This window comes from Temnothorax curvispinosus, unplaced genomic scaffold (assembly GCF_003070985.1).
Source record: "Temnothorax curvispinosus isolate PA1 unplaced genomic scaffold, ASM307098v1 QBEX01001326.1, whole genome shotgun sequence".
Classification (NCBI taxonomy): Eukaryota; Metazoa; Arthropoda; class Insecta; order Hymenoptera; family Formicidae; genus Temnothorax; species Temnothorax curvispinosus.
In genome coordinates, this window is record NW_020211106.1 from 338,150 (window position 1) to 352,262 (window position 14,113).

Here is a 14,113-nt window from a genome sequence, read left to right on the forward strand (position 1 = left end):
TCTCTCTCTCTCTCTCTCTCTCTCTCTCTCTCTCTCTCTCTCTCTGTTTCGCAAGGGAAGCGCCGAAAGGGAAGAGCGAATGGTGACCGGACGCTGACGCAAAACAAGAGAGAAAAGTAGAACGAGAAGCCAAAGAGTTATATCACATATGTGTGTATGTGTGTGTGTGTATATATATATGTATATATCTTGTACATGAATTTCCACACACAAATATAGATCATGAGAGGCAGAGACGCAAAACTAATCAACTTCGAGAGAGTGCCTCGATTATTGCAGGTGTTGCAGCAGTCAGAAACGCCAGCCGAAAGCCCGATGTCGATGGACGATGAAGTGGGACCGGTTCTCTTTCGTATGCGTCCCTTTATCTACGTGCTCTTTCCTACGCTCTATGTTCGATTCTGATTTTCCAATATTGTTAAAATTTTGCGCTTTTCTTTTAGTTACCATAGATAACGTGTTCCGCCATATATAGATGTATCACTTCTCTGTCTGTCTGTCTCCTTAATATCGATCAAATAATGAATTAGTGCCAATTAGCCCGCAGATTGACGCTGACGCCAGCTACACCTATTGGTCCTATCTAACGTGCTATGATTATTATTATTATTATTGATTATTATTATTATTAGTATTATTATTATTATCCTCATCATCAGCATCATTATATTATTATTGCCATTATTATTAATCGGTGATGTTTATACTCGTGTCTGTCTCGTAGGAATTTGGGTTCCGCGAGTCGTCGCGTTGCTACACGCATTCCAAATGAGTAATGCGGTAAAAGACCGATAAACGCGGTACAACAAGGGAAAACGCGTTAAATAAGCAAATGCCTACACATGTGTCAGGCGAGTTCTCTCGCCGATAATTCTCTCGAGACTTGTCGATAATTGAAAATCCATCATGTTTTGATACAAAGTGCAGTTTTGTACACTAAAATGCGTACACGATTATTACAACGAAGAAAAGTATCTTTAAAAATTTTTTTAAAATAATGTAAATGGCTGACCGGATACACGATCGTTATCACAGCCGCGTTTATCGGACGAAGAAGATTGCGATCGCGTGTCGGATTCAACCCGTTCTACTCGCTTTTGATATTATTCGAAACGTGCAAAGATATCGCACATATAAATCTGCATCCGATTTATATTTTTATCTTTAGCTACTCTCTCGAAATTTGTTTGAACTTGCGCTGTACGTCCAAAAAACAAGTAGAAAATTAAAATGGTAAAAAATAGAAAGGCAATAATTGGACGATAAGCGATATCGAGTGGCGTGATAAACGGGAGCAGTTACGTAACTCGGGATGCACGTGCGAGTAACTCGAGCGGTGTATTTATAACCCAGTGGGGTATTTACGCATTGGCGGACGTGTCATCTTACGCGCGATCGCACAAAACTTCACGCAAAAATATTGTAAATCCCGTGCGTATATGCGTGTGGCACGTGTGTGCGTGTGCGTGTGCACACACGTATTGACTCACGAAGAACGGGAAAAAGTAGTGCCGCGATAAGCGTGACACGACGAGCCACGCGTGTATTTCGCGAATCTGTACGCGGGACGCGGGACATATCTAACACGCATCCGCACACACGTATACACCCATACACGCACGCGTGACAAGTATGTGTTCTTTCTTTTTTTTACATAAGATAAAAAAATTATATCGCGACTGTCGTTTCTTGCCTTAGCCTCAACTGGTCTGTTTTTCTTTTTTTGATTTTTATCTTGCCCTCTTCCGCCTGACGATGCTTCTACATGCTTGCTGACAATACCTTCGTGCGCTTCGCTACCTGCCAATTAACGCCTGCGAAATATTGCCGACCGAAACTCGGAAAAAAACTGTACCAACGTAAATAATAAAAAACAATCAACGTAAATAATATGCACGATCGACCGATGCCACCGCACGCATGTGCCGAAACACGGAAAAAAAACCTATATATGCCACCATCGCTACGACCGCCGCAACGATACAACAAAATATGTATAAATATGCTAACACACGAAAAATGTCTCGATTGGGAAATGTCTCGGGAATGCCGAAAACGGAAACGGATGTGGTCGACGCACGGAAAACTGTGTATGCGGCTGTAAAAACCTGAAATCTGTGTACACGTATAAAAACGCCCAAAAAAACCGTGGAATCGGACAAAATCGAACGAACGTGTGAACATGAAAACGAAAAAAATTAATACGAAACGATACGAAAAAAAACGCAGACGGCGACGATGCCGACGAACGTGACGGGAATGGGTACGTTGGCTGGCGGAGTATCAGGAGTGCCGGCAACTGCGATGCCCGGAGGACTTCAGAGCGCCGGTATGGCGGGCATCGAGCTCGGCAAGAAGCGGATGCGCGACTCCAATGATGATCTGCTAATGGTACCACGGCTTATGCATGAAGTACACTTTCCTTTTTTTCGTAGCTGGACTCCGGTAAAATGGCCTCGATGTCACAGCGATTTTCGCAGAATCCTGACACATATATACGTGTATATCATATATTCTTCAAAATTTTCTATACCTTGATATGAAGGAAGATATTATTGCGCCAGCAAGAAGTTGACCGATAAATTCACAATACAACAAGATATGTTAACGACGTTTCGAATACATATTGCGTTAGATATTATTGGCTACATTTATCATCCAGTCGCGGTGTTGACAGCTTTTTCAACATCGTTAATCAGAATGCAAGAAATTAATCGCTGGCAGTCATAATCTCATGCTAATCTCGCGGCATTTCGAATTGGTGTTTGCCCGTACTTGCTCGTACTTGCTTGTGCTCAATCGGGGAAACTTTGCAAAACGGAGAGGTTTAAGCGTACGTTCGCCGTCGTAAATGTAATCGACCTTGCCGGTCTCGTGCGCTACGAGCGACGTCGCGAAGTTTGCGTCGCGGTATAAAGTTCGGGCGACCGCAACGAGACGGTTCCAGGCCATTTTCTGGAGATTCCACGTAGTCGTATCTTTAAGTTATGAGTACAGTTATTGCGATTGTGAATACACTGCCGAGCGCGCTTAGAGCTCTAGCTCCTGTCTTCCATTTTTATTTCTAACAAAAGTTCCGTTGTTTTCTCTATCAGCCAGAAAAAAGAAAACGGGAAACATTTCGGTGAAACCTTGCAGTTGACGCGTGTAAACCTAACGATACGAGATATCGCGTTTGTGTACCAGCACGGTGTTGTGATTGAAGCGTATATACTGGAATACCAATAATGTCACACACGGCGCCATAACTGAAACCTCTATGAGCCTAGCGACGCCACGTATGGCGTCATTATTGAAACCCCTCTAACGCCGGTATGATCATGTAGAATATTACCATAGAAACCTTTACGATACCGATGGCGTCACGTACGGCGTCATGATTGAAACCTTTGTAATGCAACGCGACAAATAATCGCGTCACGCGACAAAAGAAAGAATTTGCTTGAAAAAAATCCTATAATAAAACGTACGGTTTCGCGAGTGAAATCGTTTTTTAAAGTTAAAGACATGATTTGCAAGATGTGTTATAACATCCGATTTATCTACCATGACGCTTATATCGCACCACGTTTATTCTCGTATCGTACACGATAACGCATCGGCTTCTATCCAAAAACAAATCGCGTAAAAAATTCTAGAGACTATATCTTTTTTTTCTCTTGGTTTCGCTTTCCACTGTCGTTCGTTGCAATGTTGTTCGTACCAGAGCTTACGCCTCGTAATGTATTTATAGATCGCTTACTACTTTTTTTTTCGATCGCTAGCCACGCGTTTGTATTATCACGAATGCGGAAGAGATTTTCTCTGTGAAGAGAATACGCAAAGTGCATATTCCATCAAAGTCGTGTCCATGCGGAGGCACATTGAGCGTGGCTAGCGACTACCGGATATGATTTAACATACATTTATCCCTTGGCGATTCCCCGGCCAACGAAATTAGCGGATCCACGAAGGAAGTACACTTTTCATCGCGATTGTTATCCGCTTGTTGGCCGCGCTTACATTACACTTGAGAAAGATTCGAATTAATTGCAGATATATGCTTTAAAATATGTCTTTAATCCTTTAACAAAATTTGGCAAAATTTGTGTAGTCGCGACGTATGACACCTCGTTATTTTCTCATTACATTTAATGCGAACGTGTGAAAAGTGATTTTCTATTATGTTTTTCATATTGTGGATAATCGATTATGTGTTTCGACAAAAATTTGATTCGAGGCGCTTGACTACTAAAGTTATGTTGACAACTGATTTTTCATTAAATTTTTTCTATGAAAAAATTAACTGTTAAAAAGTCTGAAAGGGATTGAAGAAGAGATTACTGAAGATTTCTCAACGTTAAAGGATTAATGAAACGATAGAAATAAATACGATGGACGCAATATATTGATACGGAAGTGTGCGCGTGCTTCGATGCGAGCTCGGCAAGTCAACCGTCGACTCTAATCTCCGTACGTCAGGACCCTCCCTCGCGAAATGAAATGTAAAAGAGAATAAAGAGGGCGAGTCGTGAGGCCCTAAAGGCTCGCACTTTTGCGGTATGCCACGAATCCTGCATACCGCGGTGCTGCGTCTACGCGGAGCGTTAGATCTGTGTAAATTCTGAGCTTGCGCCGATGATGCATGCTGTGCTTAAGCGACTACCGAGGTGATGGTGGACGTTAACGTCATCCCCTCGACGCTCTGGACGATGACCAAAATTCTTGGAAGTTCTTGTCGCGAAGGATCGCGTCAAGCGGACCCTCATCGCCGCGACGCGTTTCGAGACATCGAGACATCGCCGTCCGCGTGACGGCTTCCCTTTATCTTCGTTAGAGTCACGTCGAATCTGCTAAAAAGCACTGTAGATCGCTTACATACACTCGCTACCTTTTTTAATACTACCCTTTCTTTTACTTCTGTCTTTATATATTATACATATCACGTATATATCTCGCTCTTTCTCTCTATCTCTCCGTCGCTAATACTGTCAATCAGCATCTGAAGCGCGATCGACAGATTCGTTCGGGTTTGAGACGTAATTTTATCCATGTGCAACTTTCTAACTCTGAACGCCAAGACGAAAATGGATTTTCGCTGTACAAATAAAGGCTTCCTTCAGAAAGCGCGCATAACTTCTCGGTATTTTCGGTACGTGAGTTTTCAATATGCGAAGAGAAAGAAGAAGTGCCTGCATAGAATTCATATAAATTCATAAGAATGCAAACTCTTGTTGCAGAAATGTATCAATATTTCAGAACAAAAATTTCGAAACGTGATGATATCGAAGTATAGTCGAATGTGAATGGATTTTCTCTGTACGCGTACACACAAGATATATCATAAGATATGGGAATTACGAATTTTCTTTGGTGAATTTGAAGTCGAAAGTTTTCTGACTGTAGAGCTAAAGGACAAACAAATCTTTCTTTTTAAGCAAACTTTAAATGAATTTTATTATAGCCTAATTTACATGTAAGTCATAATTAGAAAGAAGGTTATGCTGAATTTTTAAAAGTCATAATAACGTCAAGTTGATTAGCGCATAGCCATTTTTAAATTGATTAAAAGGAATAACGCTGTTATAGTGTATATCTTTTTCTAAAGTGTATTATTTCTAAAGCACTATTGTTTTCTTATTTTTATTATTATTTTTATTATTCTTAATATGTGATCGGAGAAGCAAAAAATTTGATGGAAACTTTTGCTACGTTTGTTTTGATATATCAATATATTTTCGGAAGTCTTAGTAGACAGCAACGCTCAGTACGAATGATAAAGAGCTGAAAGCCATGTTGCCTCTTGCGTGATAGCCAGTTGCACATTTTTAAGCAAACAAAACGCAGTGTGACGCTGATTCGCTTTCGCGCACACGCTTACTGGCAACGTTTCGCAATTACGTTTATTTTCTTAGTCGCGAAGCGCATACGGGCGAGTTTGAAGTCGTTCGCGGTGCAATCGGGAAGTTTGCTCGTAAAGTCACGGTTCTTGAAAATTGTATCCGTGCGTCGTTACGCGACTCCGAGTCCTTGGTTGGTGAGCAAGCCGCGGGAACACGTGTTAACACGCATATACATATATGTATGTATCTGTGTCGCTGTGACAATATGTTTCACCCCGGCCAATTTATTATAAGTCAGCTTCTGAGCTTTTGCATCTCGTCTACCGCAGCTTCTAACTCGAACCGTGTTTTACACCTCGATAGAGATTTTGATTTGGCTTTCCCCTCTTTGTTGCGCACGCGTCTGCCTCTCGCAGACGATTTACCAAAGTGTCCGCTCACCAAGTATCACCGCAAGCCTACCAGCTTTCGTGAATCCGTGTTGTGCAACTTTCGCATCACGTATCGGTATCGCGAAGCCTTTTGTTCTCCGAGCCAAGCCCAACTTTTTGCCTTTTATTAATATCTCTTCTCGATCTTGCTCTTTCTTTTTCTCTTTCTCTCTATCTCTCTATCCCTCTTTCTCTTTGTATCTTTCTCTTCAGTCTCTCCGTTTCGCTCGCAAAGGAGAAACGATTCATTTGTCTTCACATTTATCCCGCAAAAATGGACGAAAAGCTTTCAGATCGGACATTAGCATCGACACTTTGTTACAGCGCGATTCCTGCTTCTTCGCTCTCGCAATAATCTTAATAGGAAAAGGCGACAGTGCAGTTTTTCCGATTGGTATTTTGATCGTTTATTAATGTAAGGCGACGGTCTCTCTTTAATCGAGCCGCGCACGGTTCTCGATATATAACAATGGCTGGTCTTTCTGACACGCTCCCAGTAGTAGAAACAGAGGAAAAGTGCAAAAGAAAGAAAGAAAGAAAGAAAGAAAGAACGAACGAACGAAACATTTTGCAGTTATCCAACAACGAAACGTCGTCGTTTGGGAACGTCGCCGCAAGCTGCGTCATCGGCACAACTTTTACACACTACCACAAGTCCAACACTCTTCTCCACCGCGTCACCGTCTACTCTCCCCCGTCCCCCTCGTTTCTTTGAGACACGACCCTTTCTCGTTTCCCATCTCGAAAATCCAATTATACAGACGCAACGCGCCTCGTCCTCGAAATTAGTTGAAACCGATCCTGTCTTTGTTGCAGATGGACATGAAGTCTGTCGGGTCGTTCTACTACGAGAACTTTGTAAGTGCAGAACCTAAACATTGAATCATAATTCATATGCTGTGATCCATTTCTTCGCGCGTATCGCTCCGTTTGTACTCGCGATTAACACGATCTCCTCCCATCCAGGGGTGTTATTTGTCTAGGAGATTTCAATTTCTTGCAGCGAGATGTAAAAATTCTACTGACAAAATTCTTTTTGCATTATCATTAAATTCGCAATTCGCAGATAGCAGCGATTGTTTCTTTGTAAATCAGTGATAACATCGTAATTCCTCCCGGCTGCGATACATGCGACGTTAATCGCTGTTTTGCAAAGAAGACGAAAGAATCACTGTAACATCGATATCAACTCATCTTAAAATACTAATTTGTTACGAATTACGATTTACGATTGTGTTGGACGAAAGAGGTCGGCCTTTCGGCCACGTCAAACCCGACGTCCCCTGCACGGCTGGATCAAGAAAACTCATGAGCACGCAAAAGAGAACAATATATCGTATCTCTGGCCCAAAACGGAGTCGAGGCTTTCACGGAGGAAGCTTCCGCTCGAGAGTGGCCACGCCGCTCACGTCACAAACCCGTTCTAATCGCGAATTTTTTTGCAATTTTTTTTGCAGGCCTTCCAAGGGATGGTTCCGTATAAACGACCGGCGGCCGACAAGTCCGGCGTGCCGGTCTATCAGCCTACCGGTGCGACGACCTATCAACAGTTAATGCAGCTGCAGCAGCCCTTCGTGCCTGTGTCATGTGAGTACACTGGAACACCACCCCTACCCACCCAAACCTCTAACCAATCGGTCGTGCAACCCCCGAACGTGCAAAGCAACCACCACGCGATGGTGGTGCAATCCTCCTCCTCCCAGGGAGCCGCTGGCGCCACAGTCAATAACTGCGCTGACGCCAACAATGGCGTGCTGATGGATCCCTGCAACAATCCGCCGCCGCCACCTCCGACTGCTGACAATAACAGTAACAATAGTAACAGCAGTAACAAGCAGCAGGTTACCACGCAGAATCACGATGTCGAAAATGCGCGTAACTCCCCCGAATTGAATCACTCGAGCCCATCGTCGCTGCAGCAGCAGCAGCAACAGCAGCAACAACAGCAGCAGCAGCAGCAGCAGCAGGTGCAGGTTCAGCAACACCAACACCAACACCAACACCAACACCAACATCAACACCAACATCAACAGCAACAGCAGCAGCAGCACCAAATTAATCAGCTGACGTTGCCACCAGCGATGAGCCCGTTGACCTCAATGGCCGGTCTGACCTCGATGCCCGGCGTGGTGAACATGGCCGGTCTGACCTCGATGGCTTCCATGGCTTCCATGGCGAATATGTCACCGATAACAAGTATGACCTCCATGAGCAATTATAACTCTAATATGGCGAGTCTGAATATGCTCAACAGCCTCGGGATGGCCTCTCATTATCGAGATGGGTTACCAGCCCATCTCGATCCAGCGGCTCTCGCTAAAGAGGTTGCTCAGAAAAACTATGCTAAAGCCATCAAGCTCTCGCAAGCCTCGCAGTCTTACGGCCTCGGCCAGCTCGCCGCGCTTAATTACACCGGCGTTGCTTTGAACAAACAAAACCTCGTGAATCCCGCCGCGGCGGCCGCTGGGAATCCCGCGGTGGCGGCAGCCAGTCTGCAAGCCACCGCGGCGACGCCCAGACCCGTCATCTCGAGTCTGGCCGGTATCCCGGGCGCCCTGACCTCACCGCTGTCCGCGGGTATCCTAGCGTACTCCAGACCGCCGCCCACAGCGACCCCCCACATAAACCCATATTCCCTAATCAGACAACAGATCTTGCCGAATCCATATGTCCAAGCGTCGATACCCGGCGCTGCGACCGTACAGACCTCGCCCTATCACCATGTCCAGAATCCGTATGCTGTTCTACCTGGAGTAGCCAGCGTACCCGGGGTAGCGGCCGCGGCCGCGGCTGCGGCTGCGGGTGTACCGCAGATACCGCAGATGGGCAATCCGGCGACGATAGCGGCGCAGCCGCAGGTAGCGATCCCCGTGAGCTCCGGGGTGATTATGCAACCGTACAAGAAAATGAAGACGTCGTAAAGACGTCCTTGCCTGGGCACGGGAGGACTCGTCTCTTCTCACGAGAGTGCCGTTCCTTCCTTCGGGCACCTTCCATTCTCTCCCTCGCGAGAACGAGCGAACGATTTCCGCGATAGTCGCTATCGGACGATGATTGCCGCTACCAATCGCGCGGTAGCCGTGCAGCATTTTAGATAATTCTAGAGTATCTCTTTACGATTAGCGTTCAATTGCGGAGACGAATGACGGATCGTAAAAATTATTACGATCCCAAATAGACTTTCGCAATTGTATTTTCGTAGTTTCGTAGTTTCAGTCTCAGTAAGATTGATAAGAACGGTTAGAAATAATAGCGTTTGTGGAAATAAAAAGCTTTTTAAGATTAATAAAATACATTAAATCTATAAAATTGAGCTAAATGAATATTTGATATATTAGTTTACAATAACTCAGTGGGAATTAGTCCTAGAATGTTATACTTTTCGGCATAAATTACATAGTGGAGATTAAGTGGAGACAGTGAACTTCTTGTCATACGTTGTTATTTGATTTTTCTATATTTTGCTGATAAAAATGTTTTAAAGAGAGAAAGAGAGAGAGAGAGATAGAGAGAGAATGTATGTACAACATATACATTCTTTATACGCCATGTACAAAATATCGAATTGCAATTTGTTAGCTTTAATTTTATTCGATACTATTAAAAAAAATTACGTATTTAAATCTTCGACTACATCGACTACATCGATGGAACGAAAAATGTAGAAAAACAAAAGTGCAGTCCTAAGATATTAATCTCTATCGCCGATGCTCAAAAAGCGAGAAATCGGTCTTTGTTCGCGAGAGGGAGAGAATATTCAGTTGAGCGATTGCTGAGACGAGAGATGCTGATATAAAGAAACAAGTTCCGAAAATAGATTCATTTTCTAGTCAGACATTGTCGGTGAACAGTGCCTTATTGACCCAATTCCATTTGGAGCGTTATAAGCGTACAACTGCAGAAGAGAATGGTGAACGATGCGAGGAAGTGCGGGATTTTTTCCCGTTATATTAACCTGATGCTTGCTTAAATGACTGAGGGAGACATGACTACCGTTCCGATCTTATTTCCGTCGAAATAAATCTGAATTTAATTTCGACCGGAAATTTTGACTTGCCGGTAAAGACTGCGTTCGAAAGAAGGCGAGAAAGAGCTTGCGAAAAGTTGAGCGTGGCCGAAGTCTTGAATTACATTAATTATCTATTTTACTATTTGATTTTTTCCTCTAGAATAATAGGGATTTGCGACATACTTGATATAGTTTTTAACTTTGCCGATAATTAGCGTTGTTTTACTGTAGAGAACTATTGAAAATGTTATGTGTCGTTACGTGGCTCCGTTTTGTTCTTTTAATAAGCTAAATTATTGTAAATAAGTCAACTTGCGCCGTAAGTACGGCATTGCAATATTTTTATTTCGGAATTACACAAATTTTCGTTATAGCCATTCGTCCAATTTTAACGTATAACGTCCGAAACAAGGAAGATAAAAACGACGCTCGGCCTATGTCACGTTATGTGCGATACTTGCCTTTAAGTCCATAGTGTTAATTAGCGTTCGCGATTAGAGTTCTTGAAATAATTATTATTCGACGTTAGATTATTTTATTAGAGCACGGTTTGCTTGTTTACATATTGTAGTAATATGTTCAAAATTTTATTTTATTTGTTCGTCTTGGAAGGAAGTTAAATAATGTTAAATAAGAAAAAAATCGCGCAAAGTAAATTGGTTTTAACATTTTAGCATTACGTAGTGCATTCAGAAAACTGTTTTCTTCGTTATCACATAATAGATTTTGGATTACACGTGACTTGTGCGTGATATTTGTTAATATTTAAAGAAAATTGTTTTAAAATTTTTATCGACTTGACCTATCTTTTTTTTTTTTTTTTTTAGTTAGATATAAGAATATACATTATGTCTGTATATGGCGACATATATTTCCTAAAAACACCTTGCACATCGAGTATAAATTTGGACTGGAAGATGCGACGCTTCCAGTAGGCCCTTAGTTGTCATGTAATATGCGTAGAAATTAGGGTAGTTATTTGTTTTATACTTAGTGTATCTATTATATTTAGCGTAAGCGTGCTCGAACACAACGTACTCTTCTGTCCTGGTGGATTCAATTCGGGGGAGTCTGTTGCACACAGTGAACTTCGTCAATTGCGACCTATGAGCTTATGCATTTAGCCATTTTAGCCGAATGAGAGAAGTACGGAAAACAATTGAGAAAGAGAAAGAGAAACACGGCGAGTCCGCGGGATATGCGGATGTATTTACGTGGAATTGAACGAAGAAAGAGGAGGGAGAGTAAAAATTGATCGGTCCAACCTTGAAGGCGGTGGGACGGGAAGGGAAAATGTCTCGTCGATTGCCTCTCGAGGGTTGGAAGAAAATGAGTTCACATGCGCATCGTGGTACACGACCGCACAAACATTACTCTTAAAACACTCACACGACTTACATGATAGACACTGCGTATATTTTTATTAATTTGCGCATATAACGGTAAGAGAGAAAAGCGATTGTGCGGTGTTAGTTGAAAGAGCGCAATTCGTACGCGATAAAACACAGGGAGACGTATTCACGCTGGCATTTACTTTCCTCTCTTCCGCATGTCCGCATTCACGTGTCTGCCAGTGATTTGAAAGTTTGTTTAAGTCCAAATGCACATATGTATAGTTGTAAACATATATACATATGTGCATATAAGCATATATATGTATATATGCGTTTGTAAATAATTTTTTTTATATACAGGATGAAATTGAAAGATATTTGTCGTATGTGTTAAAGTTGTATGCGAATATAATATATATAAATGTTTGTGTATATATATAATATATATTTTAATAATATATAATATATAACATATGATGTATCTTACATAATATGTGTCATATATATTAAATATAATTATATATATACACATACATATATGAAAAGCACACTCGCTGGCACGTATAGTGGCAAAGAAACGAAACGGCCGGTCGTATCGTAATTTTCACGAAAAAAAAAACCAAGCGAACGAATTGTACGACGTGACGGTAGGAATTTGTGTACACGAAAACGCGGAAGAACAGAGCGAGACGAGGTATTTCCGAGAATCCCGGCACGTATGCAAGTGAAATGTACTTTTATCGCTCTATGCGAAAAGTTCGCGATATACTTATCTTAAATCTCTCTCGTAAAAGTTTAGTTTTAATCCTGGTCCTGGTCGTGACGTGGCAAATTGCAATTGCTAAGAAATTTTATTTAGATTACAATGTCGTATCTCTCCTCCTGGCCCGAAAGCTCGAGATACGGATATGATTGGAGAATAAGCACATTTTTTTCCCTCACAATTCCTTCGGTTCTTCCGCGGTATTAGAAACAACTTCTTCCAAAGGGTCATAAAGTGTCACCTATGCCGAAAACGCACAAGATTGTAGAATGAGATTGTCTTATGATTTTAGACTAGCGACTTTCAACTTCTAACAATAACGAACATCACAGAATAATCTGTGGATAATTAAAACTGTAAATTGTTACACACACACACACACACACACACACACACACACACACACACAGCACGTAATTTAAAAATCAAAACACAACATTCTTACAGAATTATAGATTTCAGATAAAAATATTTCTTATTCGCCTACTTATTTAGTATGTCGTTGACTATCTTATAATCTTTTTGACTTTACATATAATTGTACATGATGAACGTATTATATGATAATATTCGAATAATTACTTTATAAATATTTTTTCCATGGTCTAAACTAAAGTTGTTCTTCTATTGAAATGAAGAATCTATACATATTTTTCAAACGCTCATAACTTATACATTTATAATTGACGAATTATTCTATAATTAACGTTTGTAACGTCGAATTTTATTTGTTTTGAAAGATAGATTTTTACTAAAATCTATAAGTTATAAGTGATTATTATATTGTTTTGAAGTCAGAATCGAGAATTCTCAAGGGTATCATGGGGTCTTCCATAATGAACGCCACGCGAGGGAACTCCTCGAGACAAATGCCGTTTTGTTACAAGTGACCAAGGGAATTTATTGAGGCGCCGTGTCCCAGAGGGAAGAAATTGTTTCTATCCTTAGGATAAACGCGCGTGCGGCGGTCCTATGTGATAATATATAATGTATTACACTCATATGTACACACGACGCACACACTGTTCTCGCATGCGCGTGGCACTGGAGTATAGTAAGATTAGCCCTTTCAGTGCCTTGTATGGCGTCAGCTTGGAACTCACGATCAGTACTTATGATGCCACGCGTCACGGTATCATACGTGACGTCATCGGCGCTAAAGGGCCTCGAGAGAAGATGGCGATATAATAACGTTAATCCATAAGCAAAGTCCTAACGGCCTTGGACAAGCCGAGGATTCGCGGCGATGATGCGCGATCAAGTTCCGTACTCGACTTAACGACAGCTCTATAAGGTACAAGGATAAGTGGAGAGTCGATAGGATCGAGCCTGAAATACCGATTACGGACCGATACACTTTTAGGGTTCCTGAAAAACTTGATGTCTACAAATTATATACGTACATTATCGAGAGGGTGGCTGATTTTTTTAAGTTCACACCGAAAACCCGGAATCGCGTTTTTGGGCTCGACGCGATCGGTCCGAAGAGCGATCGATCGGTCGCCGCCGTTGTTGCATCAAATGTTGCAAAATGTTTCCTTAGAACTGTGATTGTTTTATCGCAAAGCTACTACGTACTTCCATAAGAGGAATGTTCATTATATTTTACTAGAGGAGAGTGTATTCTTTTAAGGGATATGTACTAGAGTAGGGGTGTCTCGTACGCGTGATATGAGAAGCGAGAGAGAGAGAGAGGGAGAGAGAGAGACGCAATCCCGTGTTCTCGGTGTGACATCGGCAAAACAGCGGAAGTG

At 42.0% G+C, this 14,113-nt stretch overlaps 1 protein-coding gene across 1 annotated transcript in view; it reads left to right on the forward strand.

The window, feature by feature from the left end:
* The window catches only part of LOC112462592 (homeotic protein female sterile-like), a 42,740-nt gene extending 30,882 nt beyond the window's left edge, over positions 1 to 11,858 (forward strand). The window contains exons 6-8 of the mRNA XM_025028467.1: positions 2,230 to 2,412; positions 7,070 to 7,111; positions 7,711 to 11,858. Of these exons, the coding sequence (XP_024884235.1) occupies positions 2,230 to 2,412; positions 7,070 to 7,111; positions 7,711 to 9,174 (1,689 nt within the window). The 3' untranslated portion in view covers positions 9,175 to 11,858. The remainder of the gene's footprint in view (positions 1 to 2,229; positions 2,413 to 7,069; positions 7,112 to 7,710) is intronic.
* Positions 11,859 to 14,113: the final 2,255 nt, after the last annotated feature.